Below are 26897 nucleotides of genomic sequence, written 5' to 3'. Positions count from 1 at the left end.
TTTGGATAAAATTATCTGGGTCCCTCTCTGAGTTGATGCTGTCACTGTTCAGAGGGAGTGAGGCTAGGTAGGCATCACTCCCTCTGCTCACAGGTAGGTAATTCATAGGTAGACTGCACATGTGCATGCTAGGCAAGCATTCAACCACTGATCTATTCCTCTAGCCCTCTACTTAAAAAAAAAAAAAGAATTGTCACTTGAGCTAACTTGTACAGCCAGTTTCTTCACTGCCTTACCCTGCTTTTTTACTTCCTTGTGACAGTTTCATGTAGCTCAGGCTGTCCCTGAATTAGCTGAAGATAATCTTGAACTTCTGATCCTCCTTTCTTCACATCCTGGGTACTCAGATTATTAACATTTGTGACTACACCTTTTCTTAAAAATTAATTTTCTAATCTGACAATTGCATACATGAGTACAATGTATTCTAACTACCCTCTACCACATAGCTTCTCTCAGACCTGCCCCACCCCTTTCACACACATCACACCCACTCAACAATTTCTTTTCCAGATTCATGATGTTTGTGTTTATTTTGTGGCCTATTTAGTTGAATGAGTGGCAATCTGTGTGACAACTGATTGGGACTACTCACTGGAGACTGTGCAGTCATTAGTGGGTACACAGCTGAAGCCACTGATTTTCTCCTCCCTGGATCTACCCACAGCAAACTGTTTAGCATTGAAATCAGTGAATATATTGCAGGTGCACAAGCATTAAGCCAGCATCTAAGTCAAAAGAAGAGGACTCCTCTTGTCTTACCCCTCCTCCAATACTGTGACAAAATACCTGACAAAAGCAGCTTAAAGAAGGAAGAGTTTATTTTGGTTTACAGTTTGAAGAGATACAGTCCATTACGTTAGAGGAAGTCATGGCAGCAAGACTCACTGTGAGGAAGCAGAGAGAGAAGAATTTTGATGTTCCACTCACTTTGTCCTTTTTGTTTATTTTGAGACCCCAAGTCACAAAATGGTGCCATCCACATTTAGGGTGGATCTCCCCCTTCAGTTAAACTTCTTTGGAAGCACCTTCATAGAGACATATCCAAAGGTGTGGTTCCAGGGTGATTCTCATTCCAGCCAAGTTGATAATCAAGATTAAGCATCACTAGTCTACCCCTGGCCACCCTGACACCCAAACATATCACTACATCATAGCATTCCACCTCTGGCCCTGACATTCTCATTTTTATCTTATAATTCAAAATGCATTTAGTCCTTCCCTGAAACTCCCCACAGTCTTTAACAGTCCCAGTAGTGTTAAACAGTCCAAAGTCTTATCTGAGACCCAAGGCAATCTCTTCCTTGTGAACTTCTATAAAATTCAATGCAACTTAACAAAGTTTCAATACACGATGGCAAAGAATAAACATTCCCATTCCCAAAGGGAAGAATGGGGAGTACAACAAGGAAAGATGAGAGCAAAGAAAGACCAACATCCAGCAGGGCAAACACCAAATCCTGCAGCTCTGTGTCCAGCATCTGGAGCTCATGATGGGCTTCCAAGGGCTTGGGTAGTCACACCTCTCCAGCTTTGCCACTTGCAGCAGACATTGCTTCTCTATTGGGTTGGCTCCACTCCATGCTTGCAGCTTTCCTCAGGCTACACAGAACCCACAATTCTGGCTCCTCCAACATCCTGGGGTCCATGTGCAACTTAAACTACACTCTTATGTCTTCACAGGGCTAGTTTACAGACACTCCAACCCTGCTACATATTGCCTGGTCTCAGTGCTTTCTAGAACTCTAGTGTAAGTCTCCATGACCCCTTTACTCTTGCATCTTTCACACCTGGATGCCACTACCATGTGAGTGAGACTGCAGGGTCTATTGTGACCTGGCTTCCTCAGACTACCAGTATACTGGCCTGTGTGCCAACCATGGGGAAAGGCTTTCTTAGGTAACTGCTTTCAAGAAGCAGAAAACACCATCAGCAATATTCTTAGTTTAGGTTTCCTCCTTTCAAATGAACTCATTTTCACAAATGGAGTATATATTGGGTGGGGTCTTGCCCTTACAGTACCTTCCCTAATTTCAATTACACAGCACAAGGCTTGTCTTTAATGTGACTAATCTCTTCTTACAACCATTGCTGATTTCTCTACATCTACCTTGCCCGCACCTAAACTCATTCCTTTCCCCACCAAGCTGATACATCTGGTTTTTGTTTTTGTTTTTGTTTCCCCCATTTGTGAATTCTCTCACTGGAAACCTGGATGATAGCAACAGTCAGTAAACATGACACAGTGTGAACGCTAACCTATTTTCAAATTTCTTTCACCAAGCAAATGAGTCTATTACTTCAGAAGCTAGCCTCACTCAAGTTCCCAGGACATGGCACTGATAACATGGACCAATACCAGATTCTTTGCTGGATTATCACACAAATGGTCTCTAGCTCAATTCTCAATAGTCTCTTTTCCTCTCCAAAACCCCATGAGCCAGATCTCCACTGTCCACATTTGTCTTGGTCTTCTAGTTTTCCAAAATGCCACCAGAATACCCCATTAAACTCTACTTACAGCACCTGAAGTTTTCTCTAGCTTAAAGTTCTAAATTCTGAGTGTTAAACCAAATGCCTATGATCCACATGGTCAGGCTTAGTTCAACAACCCCATTCCACAGTACCAATGTTCTGTATCAACTACTTTTGTGGTTGCTGTAACAAAACACCTGAGAAAAAGGTCTCTTTTGGCTCACAGTTTGATGGTCCAGGCCATCATGGCAGAGATGTATGGTAGCAGGAACATGAAGCCATTGGTAATGTCATCAGGAAGCAGAAAGAGATGAATGCTGGAATCCCACTTACTTTCTCATTTTCACTGGATCTTGGACCCCAGTCCATGAAATGGTGCTGGTCACAGTCAAGATGGGACCTTCTTCTTCAGTTCAAACTTTTCTGGAGCAGTATCATAGATACACCCAGAAGTGTGTTTCCACAGTGATTCTAAATTCATTACATTGACAATTAAAATTAACAATCATATCTACCAAGAACTTAAAGGTTATTCCAATCAGTCCCCACCAACCTGAATCTGTGTGAGCAACTAAATGCAGAAAGGAAGATATCTATCTACTCAGGCGATCTGGAGGTAGTGAATCTGGAGGAAGTGATGCACAAGGCACTTTAATGGGACCATTTGCAATTAAAAGTCCTTGAGGCTCCTTTTGTTCATGACTGGCAGCCTTTTAAAATTAAAGTCAACTTAGCTGAGCCATACGAGAAGTGCTATGTTTAATGCTTTCATGGCATTGGTATCCTTTCCAGCCATTTAGAACCCTCTAAACCATAGAGGAGGAAGGCATGCGAGGGGGAAGGGTGATGAGGATTAAAGGGATGACTGCAGAGTATATCAGCTTCGGTAAACTTGGAGAATACTTCTGTGTCTGGCCCATCAGGACCCAGAAAACAGCCACAAGTTGGCACAGGGTCACAGTGACTTCTCATAACCACCACTAGTCATGATGCAAAGAGAGGCCTGACCAAAAAAGGAAATGACAAAAACATACAAGGGGCAAAGAAATGGAAACAAAAGTTGTAAGTGAAGAGGTTATCCCACTGTTGCCCTGCAATAAAAAGAACAGGGAAGGCAAGAGCAAAGCTCCTCTTGCTTCTTTCAAACAAAGCTGGCAAAGCTTTATTTAAATCACCCAAAATAACATTTTATAGAAAAGGAACTATAACATTACACAGCAGAGTATGGCTGTAAAATCTCAAGACAGGCAATGCTTTATTTAAAGCAATAAAAATAATGTTTCTGAGAAAGGGAACTGTTACAAGCAATGCATAGTTGCAAGTTCTCCTTTGCCATCAATACCAAGTCCCTCAAAATACTTTGAGAGTGCTTTGTGGCTTCCAAGCACAAACTAAGATCTGTTGAACAGAAAAGAGTTTTCAAAACCATTTTGTTTAACATTAACAAATAATCCGACAATGTGGTTCTTGCTAAAAAAACAACCACAATGTCTACCAGAACAATGTTTAACCTAAGTAAACGTTCATGAACGTTTCCCTATAAAGACAGCTATGGCTGTTTGTATCCTGTTAGCACACACAGCTGGTACAGCAGTGTCACTTTGGAATACGTTCAGGCACCCAGGAAGTAATCATTACATTAAAGAAATCATCAATTAATTAATTAATTAATTAAAATGACCCCCTCCCAAAGGCATGGACCACCATGCTGAGATCAGAAAGAAATTCTTAGTAACAGTATGTGAACAACTCAAATAACAGAGCCTGTTTCTGTCAGAGTACCCCCAGGGTAGGTCTACCATTTCATTAACACACCACTTGGATGGTTCTGTTTTTCCAGAACCATCGGAACTTTAATAAATTGCCCTGGGGTTCTTGGTGCTATAATGTGCCTCACAGGCAGCGACATAAGCTGACTCCGGGAAGAAGTCATCATGGTATTCTGCTAAAAACCTAGAGGAAGAATTAAAAAAAAATGGCACTAATGAGAATCATACTAAGAACTGAAAACTCTGAAGCTAAATATTAGCTTTCAACCAAACAAATGTGAAAACCTTTTTCTTTTTTATACTAGAAGCGAAACATGATTCTAGTCTTGATTCTATTGATTACTTATACAGCACTCACTTAACTAGTTCCTGTTGGTCACTATTCATCTGCATGTCTTTGTCATCGGTGTTCAAGAACTGAAAGCAGAACCTGAACTTGATTAGGTGGCAATCTGATTACATACATGCAACTGTGAAAAACAACCTTAAAAAGACTTTCCTGTTTTTCTAACTATAAAAACAATGCATGACAAACCCAATAAATGTCACTTAAGAAATTCACAAGGCTTATACAAACTCAGTTACAACAAAACTCAACAAAGCAACCATTACCAGCACTTTGCATACTAACTAGCCATAACAAAAACTTAGTTACAAGTCTGGATGACAGTATCACATGTATCAGACTGGTATATCTGAAGATGGCTATGAAAATGTGGCGAGTCCCTCAAGAATCTACGATATGCTAATGAAGGGACTTAAAGTGAGAGTCAGGGGTGGCCCATTGGATTACCAGCTCATGCTTATAATCCAAACATTTAGGAAGTTGAGGTGGAAAGAATCTAAGATTCATGGCTATCTAGAACTATGCCATAATACCCCATCTCAAAAGACAAAACAGAGCCAACAGATCCACAAGACAGAAAACAAAACAAAGTCTAAGTGTATTTGGACAAGTAATAGCAAGCTGTGAAATCTATCATGAATGACCCTGCTAATTCCCACCTATTCAAATTCCTAAAACTGTTACTTCTTTCTAAATAAGAAACCATGTCAAAAATCACTTGACAACTAATTTCTTCTCAAAGGTCATTGTTGAGTTCGTTGATTCTAATTGCTACAATTTTCTACTTTTTTTTAAAGAACAATTTTTATTTACTCTAACAGTATTATACAACAGACACTGATATAGCCAATCCCAATCTCCCCTCTCATTCCTTGAATACATTTTTAAAATCTTGTAGGTTTATTTATAAAACCTTTTATTTTATTTTCTAAAGTCCTAACTTCTGCTTTTCATGAGGAATACTTCAAAATCTGTAGGCTTCTTAACACTAATCTGCAGTCTCTTCACACATGTTCAGCATTATTTGTTTTAATACACAAAGTTTTATGTTATGGCTTTGTCTGAAGGGCATCTAGGAGGGAAGAGAGTATTTTAAAAAAGTATTTTAAATTTCACTTGACTGGCTGTCAATGAAAGTATGCTGGACTTTGTGTCACTAGCATACAACATGAGAATTTTTCCTGCGCTGCAAATCTGTCTAAACAATGGTCGAGCTATATTTTAGGTAATTGGACTGGAGAATTCGATACTACGATGGAGCAGCTGAGAGTGGCCATTGTCACAGTAAATTCTACCGGAGTGGACGCAGGACTAGCCACAGGATTATCAACATGGATTGCTGCAGCCATGAATCATCTGAAGGAATGGGCGGGCATGGGAGTGTTAGCAGGCCTTCTGGTGTTGGTCTCCTTGGTTTGCCTGTGGTATATATGCAAGATTAGAGTCTCACAACAGTGTGATGCAGCCATGATCATTCAGGCCTTTACAGCCATTGAAGCAGGACATTCTCCCCAAGCATGGTTGGATACCATAAAAAGCTAAAATGATACGCTCAGGATGCGAGGCTAAGCACTGCACTCAGGGTCAGCCGCTTTGGACCCAGAGAAGAGCATGTCTGATTGCATGCGGGTTGATGCCCCAGGTCCCGCCTCTGAGAAAAAGGTATCGGACGGTCTGATGCTCTTTGGGTGGATGACACCTAAATGAACATCTGTACAAAGTCCCAATTTATTTCTATTATCAGAGATCAGACCTCTACTCTTGCCTGATGCGTCTAAAACAAAAAGGGGGAACTGTAGAGAGCTGCAGAATGCTATGCCTTAAAGATGGAGCTGGTTTCCGCCTTCCACCTTCCCGATGGTGAGTGCTCTCTGTCATGAACAACTCCACATTTGGCTAAGGCCGAGGATCTGGCTTGCTTCCATGTATGTGGACCTATCTGCATTGCCCCCGTGGCACGCCTGGGTTGGCTACCCAGAGGCTATTTAAGCTGTGGGCTGGCTTTCCCCGGGGTCCGAGGATTGTTCAATGTTCCTGAATAAACTGCATTGAAAAAAAAAAATTTTTTCACTTGAAATGTTGGAAACTGTAATTATGTTCAAGGACACCTTACTCAAATTCCAATAGGAAAACACTTTTTCAATCTTTAAGACTGATTTCTCTGGGTAGAGTACTCTACTCTTGCAAATCCTTGATTATTCTGAATGGGGCCCAGTAGAAAGAAAATGGCTCCCTTTAAGGTCAAGTAGCTAGGCTGAGCTGGGAGTGGCAAGGTGAGGATCAGCCTTGAATTACAAGGTAAGGATGTAGTTAACAGACATCTGGATGGAAGAGAGAGACTAGTGGACAACAGCATAAAGACGGGCATCAGATCACATGTCAAATATTCTATTAGATAAGAAAATGACAGGCTATATATCAGGTTAAGAAATCAATATCTTTCTCCGAACCCATAGTTGTCAGACATGCTCAGTCATTTATTAGAGTTCTATATTAATAGTTAAGATAAGTTATGTACACACAAAAGAGCAATGCTTACAGTACTCCTGAATAAAAAAATTTCAAATGGTGTGAATCTTAAGTACTTCTACATCAGAAAATTCACTTTCTACTTATAATGTTATTTAACTGAACTCTTTTAGTGACATAAAAACAAACCACACCTCAGTAGCATTGACTCAGAAACTGGAGAATGAAAGATAAAAGAAACATAAAACTAATAAGCGAACAAACCAAAAAAAAAAAAAATCCTTCATAGCTTACCCTATCAGTCAGAACATACCACGCACTCCTAATATGGAAAATAGTGCAGAGCTACCTTTCAGAAAGTCACATGTTTGCTGGCAGAGGTAGGTGTGACAAGGTAATAAAATACCTCAGAAAGAGATCAAAGTGCTTCAGTAAAGCCTTCAGATTCTTCTCAGAGAAGGACATCTTCCCAAGGATTTCTGGAAGTTTTACTGGATTGAAAACAAAAGCGTCTGCAATCAGCAGAATGTTACAATAGACATTGTGTGATGATCTGAGTTATTCTTTCCTGTTATCAAACACTAAGTTACTGAACAAAGATAGAGTAGTAAATCAAGTATTATCAGAACCAATTTTGTGAAACTTAAGTATATAGCATGCCTTTTCTTTGAAGAGGAAACCAGGTATCCACATTAGTTACATGCTTACAAAATGTGCAACCTTGTAAGAAAAAAAAAAAAAAACACAAGCAATATGAGGTTGTAAGAGTTGAGTGCACAATGAAGCCCCACTTTCCTTGGAGCATCTAAAAGATGTTAATGATTGCTAGAAGGGAGAGACATTTTCTTCAGTGGTGAAGCCACTGGTATATTTCTCTTGATTCCTTCCTCAACCATGCACTTATAAGCAACTCTAATGAAGCCCCAGCGTCCACACACAGACACACCCATATGGAAACAGAAGGATGAGTAGTTGGGACAAGGGCAGTAATAGGGAATGTGACTATTCTATGATCACCATAAATTCTATACACATACGAAAATGTTGCGAAAGCCACTAGTATATATAACTAATCGATGCTAATAAAAAAATGAAAACTGGAAAGAAGACACAAAGAGTAGGAATTCTTACCAAATAATCGAAGCAAGTGCTGTGCACCATAAATGTATGAAGGGGGAGGTGGCTGCTCTCCTGGAGGATAATTGTCAGGCACAAGTTTCCAAGACAGGACCTAGAAAAAACATTACTTGAATGCTTCCTTTATTCCAAATGGAGATATACTTCTAAATCTATTCATAGTGAACAAAGGCCTATAAAAATAAATTTGAGGGCCAGAATGACTCAAAACGAGGTTAAGAAGATACTGGCTTTTAAACTTCTCAACAGTTATTATCTTCTGGGGATACATCCCATCATGGAAGGCACACTGGGGCCATCAGGAAACTGGCTGCTCACTTTGTATCAAGTTAGAAATCGGAGAATGTGCAGAATGAGCGGGACTTCTGGCCAGCCTATAAAAACTGAAGGCTCAGCCCCAGTGACCAACTTCTTCCAGCAAGCTCCACCTCCTAAAGGTTCCACAGTCTTCCCCAACAGCACCCCCAGCTAGGAAGCTAGTGTTCAAATACATGAGCCTCTGGGGGCATTTCACATTTACACTACCACAGCCGTTTGGCCCTTTTCCCCTAAAACAGAAAATATTAGAGGGTATCAAGAGCCCCTAATTCCTTGCTATTTTCAGTCATTATGGAAACGAATTTGAATCATCTCAGAATTCCAACCTTGTAATTGGTTTCTTTGCCTTTACTCTGGTTTTCAGTACTATAGATGAGCTTGGAATTTGGATAAAGTAAGAACTTTCTTTCAGAACTCTCTAATGAATTTCCCTAGAAATACCTTAGTCAACCAGCAAACCAGAGCCTAGTCTACTTTCCTTATGGGGATGTGTCCAATCTAGTAACCTAGAAGAAGGAATGTTGCAGAAAATCCTATATGAGAAAAAAGAAAAAAGAAGGCTGCTCACCCACAAAACATCAGAAATGCTGGCACAGTCATCCTGAATAAAAGAAACTAGAAGTTCACAGGTGCTGTGGGACTCCGAAAGGATGGCCCCAGTTTCACTTCAGCTCCTGAAGTTTTGATGTAGATTCCCCATCTCATCCTTGGCAGCCAGTTCTAGCATTTTCACACTAACTTGTCATCTAACCCTGAGCCCACAGGGGAAGCTTAGAACTGATTCAGCACTGAGTGTTGCTCAGAGGCAATAGATAGCCATTTGTAATTAGTACAGAGAGTCTCCATGAGAACCACCTGTGCATCTTAACCGGCAAAGTGATCATGCAGACCTTTCCTAATACAATCAGCAACTGGCACTATGAGAAAGGGACACTAGCGATTTGGCTAAATAGCCCTGGATAAAACACATCGTGGAAGAATTCTGTAAAGGTCCTTAAAGTCAGTATGGATTCTTTAGACCTAAGAGCATGCTGAGCTCCATTGTTTCCACACAGCATGCTGATCTAACATTAGCCACTAGATGGCAGCACGGAACTGAGTGGTAGCAGTCTTTGCCTGAATGTTTGAAGTCCCCCCCCCTTTTTTTGAAGAAATGCCATTTTCCATAAAAATAAAGCCTGTAGTCACAAGGCGTTCCATGTTAATGGGCTTAAAATCTAGTCAAATGCTGGCATTCAGCATGCTTTCAGAGAGATGGCTATTAGGGTTACTGTTTGTGGAGAAGAAGGAGATGGATGTTAAAAATAGGTCAGCAACTAAAGCCTGCTGCTCACATCTCCTGCAATAGTTTGATGCTTATTTCTATACTGCCCCAAACTATGCTTATGCTTTTTGTCGAGGGCTGGACTACTCAACTGAAAGCTTTTTCCTGAGGCCTTGGTGTATGGAAAAGGAACACAGTTAGTCCTCTAAAACAAGGAATGGCCGCTATGAACATACTTGAGCAAATGTCCTTGTTGAGGAGCTTTATTTGTAATAGCCCAAATCTGGAAACAATCGAGATGTCCCTCAATGGAGGAACAGATACAGAATTTGTGGCACCTTTACACAACGGAATACTACTCAGCAATTAAAAACAAGGAAATTATGAAAATTTCAGGCAAATGGTGGGAACGAGAAAAGATCATCCTGAGTGAGGTGTTACAGAAGCAAAAAGATATGCATGGTATTTATAAAAGGATATTAGCTGTACAATATAGGATAGCCGTACTAAAATCTACAGACCTAAACCACAAGGAGGACCTAGGGAGGTTGCTTAAATCTCATTCAGAATGGCAAACAGGATAGACACCAGAAGCGTAGAAAAGAGGGAACAGGATGGGAACCTACTACAGAGAGTCTTCTGAAAAACTCCACTCAACAGCAGATAGAAGCAGATACTGAGACTCACAGCCAAACTTTGGGCAGAGTGTAGGGAGTCTTAAGGCCAAAGGGGGAATAGAAGGAAGCAGAGGGGACAGGAGCTCCAAAAGGAGACCAGCAAAGGTAAAAACTCTGAGCCCAGGGGGTCCTGCAAAGACTGATGCAACCAAGGACCATGCATGGAGACCTAGGTGCCCTAATAAAAAGAGCCTCTGTCATGAACTCAGTTGCCTATTCTTTGATAACTTTCCCCCTGGCAGAGCAGCCTTGCTAGGCCACAGAGGAAGAGGATCCAGGAAGTCCTGATGAGACTTGATAAGCTAGGGTTAGATGGCAGGGGAGGAGGTATCTCCCTTTCAGTGCAGCAGGGGAGGGAGATAGGGGGATGAGGGGGGTAGGACTGGGAGGAGTTGAGGAAGGGGGCTACAATCAGGATATATAATGAGTTAATTGTAAAAAATAAACAATAAAAATAAACAAGGAATGGCTTCAGATCCTGAGAACACAACTCTTTCCACTGTGGGAATTATATGGCTTGTCTCAGAGCCACTATGTGCTTGGTCTGTAAAACTCTTGACAACCCTGTGTTTTCCTTGTCCCTTTGTGCAACACTGTTTGATTAGCTTCCTGCTTAGTCCATCAAAATATAGTTTTCAGCTGACTCTGTCCCATTGTATTTTTTTTTAATCAAGACAGGGTTTCTCTTTGTAGCCCTGGCTATCCAGAAACCCATTCTGTATACCAGGCTGGTCTGGAACTCATAGAAATGTGCATGCCTCTGCCTCCCAAGTACTGCCATTAAAGACACTTGCTAACACCGCTCATCCTGTTGTATTTCTTAATAAACTTGTTTTGGCATAACAAATAGCCAGTGAAAGACTTCCCAATCCCAAACTTTATTTTCTGTATATTCTATATTCTTTATCTTTTGATCTCCTGGTGCTCTCTCTTAGGACCCCATTGCTAAAGAATGACCTGATGGTCCAGGCCACCTTTAAATGATTTAAAGCTAAAGACTATTCTTAGCTTGTGCATATCATTTACTGTTCCCATTTTAGTATTCACAGTAATTGTTGATTGAAATACACCACATCTATCTCATTTGCATACTGTGTCCCACTATTTTGCAGTTGATTAGTCTTAAAAGGCATCATGTAGCCCACAAAACCTACACTTTGTACTATTGGGCTCTTAAGAAAAAAAGTACTGATATGTTGTACAAAATGCAAACACAAGTATTTCAATAACTGAATGATCTTAAAAAGAAAAAGGTCATTATAACAGTAAAACTGGAGTCCTGGCAGTTTTCTCAGATTTGAAACCAGGAATATACTATTAAGCAGAATCCTCTCTGTCTTTTTGCTGCTATTTCTTGAAAAGCAACATGATACTTGAACAACTCAGGAGTTTAAGCAACTACAAAAGGTAAAAGAACCCTTGAAGTTGACCATCAAACACTCTACCTCATTTATTTCGTTGGTTCTTCTCCCTTCAAAGCCAGCAAATACAGCACTCCCTTCCTTACTTGGAGTCAGAGGAATGGGGGAAGACGATCTGCTATGCACAGGTGTTTCTGTCAATGAAAAAGTTGCAATTATTTACCCATAAAGTTACAGAGTGACTGAAAATAGACACTGCCAGGACTCTGACAAACACCAGACCACAAATCTAAATCACCTCTAAAAAGCTACAAATCTTTAACAATATGACCTTCATTTATAAAAGATAAAGTCTGGACTCTTATTTTTAGAATGGTACTGATACATGTTACAACCTGAGTCGACTTTGAAAAGATTACATTAAGCTGAAGGGGTCCATCACAGAGCCACATACTGTGATTCTGTTCCTATGTTATGCAAAATAGGTAAATCTAGAGACACAAAGATGTTTCATGGCTCTCAAGTGAGGGTAATGATTGCTAATGAATATGGGACTGTTTGAGTTGGGGCACTGACCATGTTTTGGAACTGATTGTAGGATAGTTGCACAACTATATTCATCCTTTAAACGTCACTGGACTGGACACTTTAAATGGAAAAACTCTATGGTGTGTGGATTACAGCTAAACAAATTTAAAAAGAAGGAGCACTAAATTAGTAACTTTAAAATGATTAACTTGGACTGGGAAGACAGCTCAGAGGTTAAAAGCACAAGGTTCCCTTCAATTCCCAGCATCCACATGGCAGAACACAACTCTTTATAATTCTAGTTCCAAGGGATCTGATAGCTTCTTTTGGCCTCTGAGGGCACCAGGCAGCCCCATTATGCACAAATGTATCTGTGGGCAAAACAACTATACACATAAAAACAAATCTTTAGAAAGTGATTTTCCTAAATAAATAATGTCAAGAAAACAAAGCAGGGGGTTGGGTGGGAGTCAGGAAGATACCATTTCTTCATGTATTAGAACTTCTTTTTAAAAAGGTTTATTGCCTAATTGAACCTTCCCAGTTTTCATACTTTCAACTTGTTTTTTTTTATGTTTGTTTTATTTGAGAAAGGGTTTTTCTGTGTAGCCTTGGTTGTCCAGTACTCACTTTGTAGACCAGGCTAGCCTCAAATTCACAAAGATCTGCCTGTCTCAGTCTCCAAGAGTGCTGAGATTACAGGAGTGTGCCAATGTGTCCAGCTTGCCATCATATTATTGGGTACATGAATGTTACATTATTTCATGCATATAAAATGTCCCAAATAGGCAAATCTAAAGTGCCAAGTAGATTGGTAGTTTCCAGGGTAGGTGGGGAAAGGCAGATGAAAGACTGTTGATGCATAAAGGACTGACTTCTTTTGTTCTGTGATGAAAATACATGAACTGATTGTGGAGGGGCCACACAATTCTAACCATATAAAAGTTACTATGAAGAAGGAATTTTACAGCATACGGACTGTACCTCTACAACTCCATTAAAACCAGCATCTGATTTGAACATTTTATTCAAACAGATGTCTTAAAGGTAAGTTTTGAAAACAGCAGCAGAAATGTTAAAAATTTATTAGCACTTTTCATTTTTAATATGTGTATGAAACATGCTCCACCAATAACCCCACCAGCTCACAAGAAGTAGCAGAGAGGGAGGGTAACAAAGCAGCTTTTATTATAATTATTATTATGTTTATTATTACAATTTATTCACTTTGTATCCCAGCTGTAGCCCCCTTTATCCCCTCTCAATCCCACCCTCCATCCCTCTTCTCCTCCCATGCCACTCCCTCAGTCCATTGATAGGGGAGGTCATCCTCCCTTTCTATCTGACCCTAGCCTATCAGTTCTCATCAGGACTGGTTGCATTGTATTCCTCTGTGGCCTGGCAAGGATACAACTCCCAGGGGGAGGTGATCAAAGGGCCAGCCACTGAATTCATGACAGAGACAGCCGCTAATCCCCTTACTAGGGAGCCCACTTGGAGACTGAGCTGCCAAAGGCTACTCTGAGCACGGGGTCTAGGTTATCTTGCAAAGACCCCTGGGCCCAGATTTTTTTGGTTCTGTTGGTCTCCTTGTGGAGCTCCTCTCTCTTCCAGATCTTTCTATCTCCCCATTCTTTCATAAGATTCCCTATATTCTGCCCAAAGTTTGGCTATGTGTCTCAGCATCTGCTTTGATACCCTGCTGGGTAGAGTCTTTCAGAGGCCCTCTGTGGTAGGCTACTATCCTGTTCACTTTTTTCTCCCTCTTCCAATGTCTATCCCATTTGCTTTCTGAGTGAGGACTGATCAACTTCCCTATGATCCTGCTTCTTGTTTAGCTTCTTTAGGAGTATAGATTTCAGTATGTATATCCTATATTGTATGACTAATATCCAGTTTTAAGTGAGTAAATACCATGTGTGTCTTTCTGCTTCTGGGTCACGTCACTCAGTCAGAAAGCAGATTTAAACACAGAGCCCAGTCTTGCCTCCCTAGTCCTCCCTGAGCTTCCCAAGGCAGTTGCTTCTCCATCTTTTGATGGATGTGTCCCTCTTTTTCAAAGGAAGTAGCATATGATTGAGGTCTCAGGAATAACACAAACTTTAGGAATCCTTAGGGAGGCTAAGGACAAAGGGGAAAAGTGGCTTTCCATGGCCTGGGGCTGTTAGAGCAAACTTACTCTTTTCCAAGTGCAGAAACAGCTTTGGCATGCTGGCAGATGTGTCTTGCTGCCGGCGCTTTGGCTGAGGTGAAGAACTGCTTTCAGACAGCCTGTCACAGTTGGCGCTGTGGCGTGTGGACCGCCTCAGAGACTGCAGTGCTTCTGGCTCAGCTTTGCGTCTCTTGGGGGTCGCCGGTTCACCAGCTTGTGGTTGACTCTCTGTGGATTGTGGTGTGGATGGATTCAGCAAAGGTGGGCTAGGAGACAGCTCCTCCTGGCTCCTGGGCAAGAAGGAGAGTGTCACTGCAGCTTGTAATGATTTGAGGACTTCTGCAAGGCAGGTTCACCAACCAGCTTGGGAGGGAGGGGGTGACACATAGATATCTCGAAGTATATTCAAACACACATTTTCTTAAACAGTTCCTAAATAGATGAAGTCATCACAGCTCGGCAGGGCATGCTGTTATTAGAGACTGGAATATCCTCTTCTATGTTTCAGAACAAGGGTTCCAGGGTTAGGGGTAGAATTTGGTCTTAGCCCAGAAAACAGTTACTAGTATTTGGTGATAACACTGGTCAGGGGTTGTCACAACTGAAGGAAGATATACTGTTGCCTAATGGACAGAGACCAGACATATTTCTAATTGTCCAATGTCACAAAAGACAGGCCTCAGGAAAGAGAAACTCTGGTCTAGGGACTAAGACCACCAAACAATGCCTTGAAATATAAAATCTGCCAGGACTTGAAAATAGCACAAGTATATCTTTGGGAATCATCAGGTGTGATGTATACCATTCATTGGGACTTCAACAAACATCCCTAGTGAGTTTTGCTGGCTTTTTGCCAGGGTCAAAATTGACATGTGAAAAAGAGGAGAGAGAAGCTACCAAAAGAGATGGTGGAAAAACAGATGTGGAGATTCACAACCAAACATTTGGTAAAGCATAGGAAGTTCTGTGGAAAAGTGGGGAGAAGGACAGAAGAACCTGGAGGTGACAGGAGTTCCACAAGAAGACCAATAGAACCTACTAACCTGACCCCAGATGGGCCTATGGAGACTGAATCACCAAGGACCATGTATAGATTGGACATAGGGCCTCTACATAGATGTAGTCAGTGGGAAGCTTAGGATTCATGTGGGTTCCCAAGTAAAGGGAATGAGGGCTGACTTTGACATGGACTCTGTTGCTTGCTTTTTGGTCACTCCCCACTGGAGGAACTGTCTCACCATTCTTCAGGGGAAAGGGACAAGCTCAGTCCTGCTGTGATTTGACAATCTAGGGTGGGGGGTGCTCCCCTTTCCTGAGGAATAGGGGAGAAGGGATGGAGGAAAAGGGAAAGAGGTTAGGACCGGAAGGAGAGGAGGGAAGGGGCTAAGGTTAGGATGTAAAGTGAATAAATTAATTAATAAAAAACATGGTGTAAGGGCAGAGAATGAGTCAGGAATCATAATAAAGAGAGGGAGAAGATAGGCAGCTAACAAAGAGCACAGGAAATGATAATTAGAAGTTATTTCTAACAAAGGAGGTAGAGTCTAGCAAAAGAGTCGTAGACAAGAGTAGATACTGGTTTAAGATAGAAGGATGCTTCTCTTAGTGGTAGAAAACTCAGTCCTCTGAGCATGATATGACCATTGCCATCCTGGAATCAGAGCAGCTGTGATGACCCACATGAGATCCTCATAATCACTAAAATCCCTGTGTAAAACGTGATAAGGCTCCTAAGACATACAGGAGACCTCCCCTTCATGAGAATACTTAAATGGCTAATGCCTGGCAGGAAGAGAAGGATCTTCTTCAGTGGTATGGTTACCTGTATGAAGCCCACTTTCCTATAATTAGGAAAGTTAAACTCATTAATTTAAGAAGCTAGACTTGAAAAGAACTGGTTTTTAGTCTCCTGTGCAACATTCAGGGAAAGAAGAGAGGGGACATGGCAGAGTGCCTTAGAAAAATTAAGGGAAAAGGCTTTAAGTGAAGATGGACCCATCCTTGCACTAGCACAATGAACAAAGAATACTTAGGCACAAGAGGAAGAAAAGCAGTAATAAAAGAAAAGTAGGGAAATAACCAATACTGAGGTCGAAAGGTTGTCAAGCCATTGTGAATAAGATCATGAATTACTACCCACCAGGGAGACAGGCATTCATTCGAAACCACAGATATAAAGGCAAGAGGCTCAGAAGAAGCTGACCCAAATGACATAACATCAAGTGAGAGATGTCAGTTGTACCTCCACTTTCCATCTTTCTGGCCCATGTTGCCTTTACCTCCTCACTGATTTCCTGAATGATGGGACAGCTGCTCATAATACATTGATAAAGTACTATCTACTCGGGAAACTTTTGTTTGTCCTTGTTTTGTTATGTACTCCTGGCTAGCATACAACTCTCTCTAGAGAGCATCTGTCCTCAAATTCATAGCAGTTCCCCTTCCTCAGCTTCTTGGATGCTAGGATGATAGGCACATGCCATCATGTCTGGCTATCCTGGAATGTTGACTTGGAAAAAACAACCATGAGAATGTGAATGATCATCTAGCTTACTCGGGGGGGGGGGGGGGGGCAGGGGTAAAGGCACCAATAAGGGTACCCTACAATGTTTCCATTCCTCCAAATACTCAGGCAACCGTATCAGATCAAATACTTCCAAAATGAGGTTAGTCATGTCAGTGCTGACAACTGAGGGGGAAGGTGGATTTCCACATTGTCTAACTCACCTATTAGTTGTGGTGGAACTTTCCTTAATAGGAAGAAAAAATTTAGACGACGTCACCTTTTTATATTGAGCTTGCTCATACGGATAGAGCAAAACCAAGGGAAGAGTATAATCAAAAGTAATTCGTAATCCATCCACCATCTCCTTACAAAGATCAACACTAGGAAGATTGAGAAAGAAAAGATTAGAGACTGGAGATCCAGTAAAGTCACTAGTATTTCCCAAATTTTACAATGAAGGTATACATTTTAAAAAGGGTAAACTTATCTTTATATTCATTCATTCATTCATTCATGCATTCATTCATTTGAGACCTTGTCTCAAAATAAATAAATACATTCATTCATTCAGAGATTCTTATTTATTTATTAATAGGGTCTCACTATATAGCCCCGGCTGGCATACAACTCTCTATGTAGATGAAGATGGCCTCAAACTAACCAAGATCCACCTGCCTCTACCTTCTGAGTACTGGGATTAAAGGTGGGTGCTACTGAGCTGAAGGCAGACTTTTAAAACATGTAAAAAAATAAACACATTCTACAGATGCCAATAAAGAAATAGGGAAATATAGACCCTAATATAAACTGCAGGCAGTATGCTAATAATTTTAATGTATCCATATAACACAAATGAATGGGTTCAGTACAATATGAGACATCCCAGCAGCCAGTGCTCTTTGCTCCTGATTCAACTGTAACATTCTGCCTCCCTGACACTCGTCCTGTAAAGTCATGAGGGTATAGCAGGATTCCAAAAACTCACTCTGACTAGAATAAAGAATTATTTGGGTCTGGGGAGGTGGGTCAGTGGGTAAAAGCACATGCTGTACAAGTCTGTCAACCTGAATTTGGATGCCCAAAATCCACATAAAAGCTAGATGCAGTAGTGCACAAGTATGCAACTCCAGAATTCCTGTGGGGAAACAAGATACAGAGACAGACAAATTTCTAGAAACTCAAAGGCTAGCCATGGTGGTGTACCTAGCAGTGAACAGCACCAGAGATTGTTTCAAACAAGGTGGAAGGTGAGGACTCACACCAGACTTTGTCCTTTGACCTCCAATGTATGCCATGGCACACACGCACTCTCACATATACATTAATTAATTAAAAAAAGATTAGTCATTAGCAACCTTTGATCCATTTGTCATTGGCCATCTGATTTCTAAAGTGGTATTCCTGAAAATATTGGTCTTGGCAACAAGGTAATGTATAGTCAAACCAGGTATCATGTGCAATTATCAAATACTTCTTGAAAGTCACAAGAGTTTCATATCAGACTGATAACTGAATGACTAATCTGCAAATCAGCTATGAAGTAAGGGGTAAATTTAACAGAACAAAGACAAAGATCCATAGCTCTAAACTGTAATATACAAAGGAAACGTTGCGGGTATAGTTGACTGGAAGACCACTTGCTTTGCATGTGTGAGGGCTAAGTTCAATCCCCAGTATGACAAAAAAAGCTAACAATAAACAATACAACCAAAACCCAAAGACAGAAGCCAAAGACTAAACACCCTAGTTACTCACTTCTTTTCAGCCGGGACATAGTGCACATTCATGTGCGCATGCATCATGGCATGATGGTGACGAGGCCTCTCATTGGCTGCAAAGGCTGCGTTAATAGCAAAATGCTTCACATAGGATTCCAAAATTGTTATGATGTTGGTCTGGCATGGAAGTTTCACTAACTGTTAAGAAAAACATAGACATCTGATACTCACATCCCATTATTATCAGACCTATATTCCAAGTAGGAATAGCTATGTGTTCTATCTGTTTAACTCCATCAATTCTGCTCAGGAGCTTTTTAAATAATTATGTCTTGAAGCTCTTTGATGGGTCATCTTTCCACACATCATGCTATCCTTCATTCTCTCACACTACTATAATCTTACTGTTCTGAATACATAGAAGCAGTGATCTTCAGTCTTAGTGTTCTATTCAAAAAACTGAAAAAGTCTCTCAAAGTATACTTAAGAGAGGAAGCCCTACCACACCAATTAAATCCTCACCTGTCCTTTCAGCTCTCTTTTTGAGACAGGGATTTTCTGTATAGCACTGGCTGACCTGGAACTCTCTTAGAGCAGGATGGCCTTGGACTCACAGAGCCTCTGCCTCCTAAGTGCTGGGATTAAAGACAGGAGCCATCATTCCTGGCTTAAAGATCTTAATCTTAGTAGAAGTCCAGGTATTAGGATTCTGGAAAACACCCTGAAGGGCTCAAATGAACAGCAGAAGGGATACAAATCTTAGGTTAAACAAGAACCCAGCACTACTCTTAGTCCGATTAGTTCTATTAGAACTAGACACAGTACAAAACTGGAAATAAAATTACCATGTCTCCATGCTGCCTGGCATTTGACACTGTGACTACAAAGTTCAGCCAAAAATAAGCATCCTGAACAATCCATTCATCTTGCATACCCGTTTCCTCCTGTTGATATAGTAACAGTCATCCTCAAGCTGCTTCTTGAGAACCTCAGGGATATCTATGGTTATTGTTCTTTCATCCATGTCCTTCCTTGAGCACAGCGACAATACTTTTTTTCCCTGTAATGTCACAATTCCATTTTTAATTATTGACAACAATGAGAGAGGCTGCCACATAAAAGTCTGCTATGCAACCAACTTAGTTTATTCACAACACTCACATCATACCACGTGTCTCCAATTAAAGACAGTCATAAAGATACTATGTCACATGCCTAAGAGTTTTTCACAGCATTAACTATACTACAAATTCATTTTTGTTTCTTTCTCATTTATGATTAACATTGGGGTTTATGTCCAACTTGGAGGCATGCACATGCCAATTTCTGTTACACACTATTAAAAATTAACCATTATAAAACATAGTTCACAATATTACTTTAAAAAAAGGAGATATATAACTTCTGGAAATACTCTGTAGGTATAAAGAGTCAACGATACCCATATAATGACTATAAACAAAAGTTATCTTTTCTTGAACTGTCAGGAAAATTTATAATATTGGTCTGAGAGACTTATCTTTTAAAAAGAATCCTTAACCTGAAAAGTTTGCTATTACCATATATACAAAAGTTTCTACAATAAAAACTTTTTTGTACCGCTTTAGTCTTTATTTTAATACGACGTTGATGTTGTTCTTTTATTTCTTCATTCTTTTCTCCACAGCTGTCATGATAGGTACTGCTTATTGCTACATAAAAGAAAAACATCAGGCAAACTCATATTATACACTTTGACAATCCTTACATTTACAAATTTTTAGTTGGCACATGTACTTGACTAAAAAGGATGGTTTATAGTTCTACATACATTTTAAATCCTAAACACAAATACTGTACCTTTCAGAACAGAAATTTATTTTGATAAATATAACTCTAATTTCAATCGATACAAAAATCACATGAGCTAATGATATGAAAGTGTTTCACCAGCTAGGATCCCATGGTTCACTGATGGATTCAAAAGTGGTGGCAAGTCCCTGGATGTATGAAGAAGAAAATGGACTGTGAGAAAAGATCTGTGCAGGTTCGCTGGCTGAGATAGTAAGACTCTGATGGATGGTAAGACTCTGATAGTCTTATACCCACATGCTGACTGATCATACTGACTGCTACCTTAATTGTCTAAAACAAACCAAGTGTATACTATAAAGATGCTCCATCATTTATGATGGAGTTAGATCTAGATTGAAGAAAATATACCTAGCTTACTGAATATCATAGCTGACTACTTTAAATATATTCAGAACACTTAGATTAGCTGACAATTGGGCAAACTCATCAAAACAAAGCTTACCTTATGGGAGTGTTAAATATCTCATGTGTTTTAGTGCATATTGTACTGAAAGTGGAACAAGAAAACAGTATATTTTCATACCATCATAAAGTCAACAAATTCTTAAACTGGAGAACATCTGTACATTATGAGTTTGCACTAGTTCTCTGTTTATAATGTCAGTGACCTTTTCTCTTGATCCATAGATATAAAAAGACTACATGAAAATGGTTTCATTTGAGGAAGATAAAGTCAAGACACTCACAGTTCTCATCATTTTGAGTGTTTTCTTTAACTGACATACCTTTTAAGACAGAGTCGATACCGGGCAACCTATTGTGCCACTTCTTTCTTCCTGTACCTCTCCTTAAAATAATAAATAAATCAAAGTTAAACTTCAGACTGGAAGTTGGGATCCACAGAAGACATAATAAACAATAATTCTTAAATATATAGAGTAAACATTAAATGATAATATAATCCCCACTACTAAGTAGACAATAATCATTCTGAAAATGTCTGTGATTCTTTAGAATATTAAAGAAACTCCTCATTTACTTTAAATACGTAAGATTACTGAAGTCTGTCACTTTATTACTTATATATCATAAAATTCCAAAAGAGTAAAAAAAGAAAAAAACATACTGAATAACACTTCCATCAAAGTTTTTGTGTCCTTACAGGCGAGCTACTGCTTTTTTGAGCAATTTACACTGTAATCTCCTATTTTCATTTGTATCATGTAGCACATGATCTTCGGCTGTCCATCTAACCCAACTGATTGAAACAAACAAACAAAGAGAGGATGTAAAAGTCAGTATTATGAAACAAATAAAACTAATGCTAAAAAGCATCAGGAAGAAGTGCCGCAGAGTTGCCGACATTTTAGAAAGCTATACACTTCAAAATCACCAAGAGGACCATTAAAGCACAAAGGGACCTCAGTTACAGCAACCACGATTTTCAGTGAGTACTCATAAGTAAATCCAAACACAACAGACTTTAAAGTAATCAAGCCTCAGAATAGGCAAGCTTTACAAACAAAGCACAAGCGGGAGATTAAACTTTTCTACAAGTGTTTCTAAAACTCAAAGTTACAAAATGATTCTGCTACAAGGATGATTAATATTTAGTCTCATTGTAACAAGTTCACTCACCTTCTGTTCCGACCATTAAAATGTATCAGATATTCTGGAATCTTTCTGCCCTTTTCGTCTTTCCCAATAATAACATCGACAATCTGAAACCAGGAAATACTGCTCACGAGCGGCACAGCAAACCGAAAACTATTTTAAGTTAGGTCAAAACAAAAAACAAGAAAACTAGAACACAGTCCCTTCTTAAAGGAAAAGAAAACATTCGTTCCCTTTTTTAGATCGAGAGCTGGGTTGTAACATTCTTAAATATCTTTTTCCCTTTTGCTCGAGTGGTTGCCTCAAAATAGGAAACATCCGTCCAAGCAAATCAGGATTGGTCTCTCGAGTTTGAGACCGGTGACGCTTCTGAAGCCATTGGTCGGTGGATTTGTCATTATCGAGGAGCCGGCCTAGAAAGAGCAGCTCTACGACCTCTGGGAGTTGTAGTCACCTGGGCTATGGCTTGTCCAGTGTCCTGCGGAGCTAGCCGAAGACTTCCACAACCCTGCCCTTAATAGCTCTGCATTCCTGCATATCCTTCCTTCCCCTATCCACATAGCAAGCTGAAGGGATAGCAAAAGAACTTAAACAGAGTTAACGGTTGCAAGAGGGAGCAAAGGAACATAACGCACTCCAGACCTTGGGGTGTTCAACCAGATAGCACCTCTTAAACATCGCTAAAGACGTACCTGGGGGCCTGTTCCAAGTTGTCTCCACCACTAAGGACTTTGCCTTGGTGGCTGGAAATACTGGCGCTCGCTTCGACCCCCAGGGCGCTGATTTTCACCCTCCCAGGGCTCTGGAGCACGTAAGTGCCCTCTTCTGCCCTCCACTTAAAAACTGACAACTGCAAAACACAGTCCAGCCCCGGCTGACTGAGCTAGATACAAGTGAGACTTGATTATTCCCTAGCTCTGTCTCCTACAAATCCTTTAGAAACTGCAAAAGTCAAAACGTTAGGGCAATCTTGAGTCCCTCCCTTCCCTCAGTATGACACTTGAATGTCTGATTCTAAACTCTGCTGGGATCCCAGGACTATGAGGTCGCCAGCTGAAAGCTGGCAAAAACTATAGACAAGGTTAAGGGTTGATGGTGTGGATCGGAAAATTGGTCAGGGTGTCCGCTATGTGGCCCATGTGGCGCTGAAAGGTGTGGAACCAAGGAGAGGCTTATCGCAAAAAGCAGAAGCCTAAAACGGCAGTCCTCCTACACAGGACACGCGGATTGGCGCGCAGTGCTCAAACCGACATCCCCAGCCTAGCAACTGCGCATAATTGACGCAACAAAGCGGAAGCGGAAGCAGAAGCAGAAGCCGAAACATCCCAGATTCTTCCTAGTTAGGCCACTCGCGCGCGGAGCGCATCTCGCCAGCGTCCCCTGCTGCGTCGGGCCGCTGTGCGCAGGCAGAGGCGCACCCTGGTGGCTGTCCAGGGTTCCGAGCCACTAGTCCTCTGATGGATCCTTTGCCTCCCATCCAGGGAACCCAGACCGGCGCCTCCTCCCTGTCCCCCCCGCGGTGGCACCTTAGCTTCGTACAGCACTCTGGTCTTGGTGGGGTCAGTTTCGAAGCACAGCACTTTCTCCCCAGAGTGGAATTGAAATTTCATTCCCTTGCCCGTTCTCATTTGCTCATAGTAGCGGAAGGCGAGGTTCCTGGGCGGATAGAGCACTCGAGGTAGGCAAGGTCGACCAGGGAGGCGGCGCTCTGCCACCGGGGGTGCCGGGAGTGGCGGAGGCTACGACTGCCCCGCCCTCGGCCCCTCCTCCGGGCACTCCGCGCCTCTGTGGAGATCTCAGCCATGGCAAAGGAAGAGCGCCCTCCCGCCAGGGCTTATCATCGCCTGTCCTCTCTGGGGTTCCTGGAGGGGTGCAGGCGGGGAGCAAGATCCCCTGACCAAAGTCTTCCTGCAGAACGTCCCCTCTCATCCGCATGGGATAGAGTTCCCGCGGTTTCCAAGCAGCGCCCACGTGTGCACCGGGCCGTTACTCCAGGCGCGCCCTTTCCGGTAGTCTCATAGAGAGAGGGCTGCTCTAGAGTAGTCACCAGGCACCAGGTGGCAGGGAGAGGCTGGGTACTGTTTGACCCCAGGAGCTGCCTTGCTGACCGCACGCGTCAGTCCCCTCGGTGGAGCTGAGCGCTGATGAGTATGGCCACTCGAGAAGAACGTGGGGTTGGAGCTGGCCAGAGAAGGGCAGTAGCCTTGGGCTAGTGGAGGAGATATTCCGGGCAGTAAATAGAATACTTGGTCATCCTTCCAAGAAGACTAGCTGGTCTGGAGGCCCCAAGTTCACAGTGGCAGCAAGGCAGATGGGTCTTTAAAGAGTCGTTAACATCTTATGTGTTAGCTTTCAGCACTCCTGAATTCCTCCCACACAATCTGTCTTTAGTAGCTCAAAACCTCCTGAAGAGTGGAAGCACCATTGAGGCTCCTGTTAACAGGATACCTGCACAGAGGGGGTGTTCAGTGAATGCTTCCTGAATGAGTGGCCGGAAAATGGGAGATTTGAAGGGCAGACCTTTAGCGACAGAGAGGGCAGTGCTGGCCGGTTTCTTCTTGAGTGCAAAGCCACTGCGCGATGTCATTACTAGATTAAGACCTGGCAGGACAGCGGAGTTTAGCAGCAACGAGGTTAATCCCTGCCGTTTTAGTGAACTGCCAGTTTTCCCACACTGTTCTGTTCTTGCTTCCAGAAATTTGCCTCCCGCCACCCTTCGACCACTCCTCTCACATGATACACATCTTTCACATCTCCACTGGGGATTTTTCAAGAGAAAAATCTCGCAGGCTTCCCCAGAGGAATCATGTACCCCTCCTGTGTTTCCTCCTAGAACTCTACTTAATCTTTTTCTTGCATTTACTGCTCTGCTGTGGACAGGGTTGTTCATTTGCAAGACGCCCCCATTAAGGTGGTAAGCTGCTTGAAGCTGGTGGTTGGGGGTGTTTCATCCAGTTCATCAAAATAGCTGAAGTATTTTGGTTTTTCTTTTTAATGAACGAACGTTCCACTCCATGCTTTTAACTTTCAGAGGGAGGTGGGTTCTTTTTTTTTTCTTATTTATTTCCATCCTTATGTCCTCCTCTATAAAATCTAAGAATATCTCTATAGCTATATATCACATATATTATCACATATATTATATCATATGTTATGTGTGATATATAGCTATAGAGATATTCTTCGATTTTATAGAGGAGGGAATAAGGATGAAAATAAGACATATATAGGTATATATATGTCTGATCTGTGTGTGTGTGACAGAGACAGAGAGACACGAGACAGATTATGATAATGGCAGCAGTTCTTGCAGCTCTCTTTTGGGTTAAGATCCACTGGAGAGGTCTCCATTTCTTACATAAATGGCCCACCCTTTGCTCACTTGGGTGAAAAAGATAAAGAATTCAGTGAACTCTGTAAATTTAGTCTCTGTGAGACCCAGTGCCATTGATAGCCACTTTCTGGTGTGTGATATTGGCAAGCAATTAGTCTCTGTGAGATGGTTTTGTTATACTTAGGCCAAAAAGTGGCTCCTACTTTATAAGGAGTAAATAAAGTATTCAGTGTCCATGGTTTTGTTTAATGCCTGGCATATAAATGCTGGGTAAATGCTTAATATTAAGCATTTCCTATCAATTCACCTGGTCTTTCATGCATTCCTGCAATAAATGTTGATTGAGCCTCCTGAGTACTAGAGGCTACACTAAGCTGAGTATATGCACTACTCCTGGCTTCCAGGATGGCACATTTCAGAATGGCAGAACACCAAGTAAACAAGTAGGAGCCTTCTGCATACCATGATAAAGCTATTGTGGAATAGAGGTAGAACACATCTTGGATTCCCCCCCCCCTAGAAGGAGGGCACTGTCACAGAAATCTTGGGAACTGAAATATGTCAAAGTGCTTCCAACATAACAATCTGAACAGTTAGGTCCTAGCCCTATCCCTACCAGCTAGATTTTTTTTTGTCTTGTTTTGCTTTAGATTTGTTTTGTAGTGGAGTCCTGCTGTGTTGCTTAGGTTGGTCTGGAACTTCTGGAACTCTTGAGCTCAAGAGATCTTATTGCCTCAGTTTCCCCAACAGCTGTAGCTGCAGACCCGGGTCTGCTTGCTCAGCATCAAAGCCTCGGTTTTGTTCCTCTGTTTGCTTGTTCTCTGGCATAGAAAGCACCTCTCACTAGGGTGCAGGCAGCGGTGAAACTTAATTAGGCTGATACAGCAGCATTCACTTTGGGGATACATTTAGAACAGCTACGGAATATTGGAGACACACTGTTGCCAAGTATTGTAATTTTCTTTCCAAGACATCCAGGTGACGTTAGGACTCAGGTGAGGTTAAGAAATAGACATCAGGGAGAAGACGAGGGAGGGAGGGTGGGATTGGGAGGGAATGAAGGAGGGGGCTACGGCTGAGATACAAAGTAAATACCCTATGATTAATATAAAAAATAAAAAAATGTAACAAAAAAAACAAATAAAAACAGGCTGTAGGCACGAGAGAGAGAGAGACAGACAGACACAGAGAGAGAGAGAGAGAGAGAGAGAGAGAGAGAGAGAGAGAGAGAGAGAGAGAGACATCAAAACCAATTGTCGAATCCCTTTTCCACTTGCAGGGGTTGGTTTAGGCATAGTCATGTGATCCACTGTTGACCAATGAGAAGTTTTTGTGGAGCAACCGCTAGTTATAAAGAGGATATTTCTGGAGGAGGACTCACTGTCGCCCCGATGAAAGACTCACATGTGGCTTGAAGTCACCACTTCCTCTTTAG

General features: G+C 41.5%; 1 protein-coding gene across 5 annotated transcripts; it reads right to left on the bottom strand.

The window, feature by feature from the left end:
- Nucleotides 1–803: 803 nt before the first annotated feature.
- Msl3 (MSL complex subunit 3) lies at nt 804–23837 on the bottom strand. Of its 5 annotated transcripts, none has more exons than XM_060375555.1 (13): nt 23655–23837; nt 22153–22235; nt 21677–21772; nt 21300–21361; nt 20320–20411; nt 19655–19780; nt 18758–18918; nt 17224–17382; nt 14524–14786; nt 11901–12010; nt 8191–8290; nt 7466–7550; nt 804–4428 (listed from the first exon to the last, which is right to left on the bottom strand). In XM_060375555.1, the coding sequence occupies exons 1-13, from the start codon at nt 23754–23756 to the stop codon at nt 4329–4331; spliced, it is 1539 nt and encodes a 512-aa protein (XP_060231538.1). In that variant the 5' UTR covers nt 23757–23837; the 3' UTR covers nt 804–4328. The 5 variants fall into 5 exon arrangements, with proteins under 5 accessions (XP_060231538.1, XP_060231541.1, XP_060231540.1 ...); XM_060375558.1 differs by having other exon boundaries at nt 21641–21772; nt 23668–23797; XM_060375557.1 differs by lacking the exon at nt 23655–23837 and adding an exon at nt 22821–23542 and having other exon boundaries at nt 21641–21772.
- Between the last annotated feature and the right edge of the window lie 3060 nt (nt 23838–26897).

The sequence above is a fragment of the Meriones unguiculatus genome, chromosome X (genome assembly GCF_030254825.1).
Source record: "Meriones unguiculatus strain TT.TT164.6M chromosome X, Bangor_MerUng_6.1, whole genome shotgun sequence".
Classification (NCBI taxonomy): domain Eukaryota; kingdom Metazoa; phylum Chordata; class Mammalia; order Rodentia; family Muridae; genus Meriones; species Meriones unguiculatus.
The sequence above is the reverse complement of the archived record's forward strand: the minus strand, read 5'-3'. Positions and strand labels throughout refer to the sequence as shown.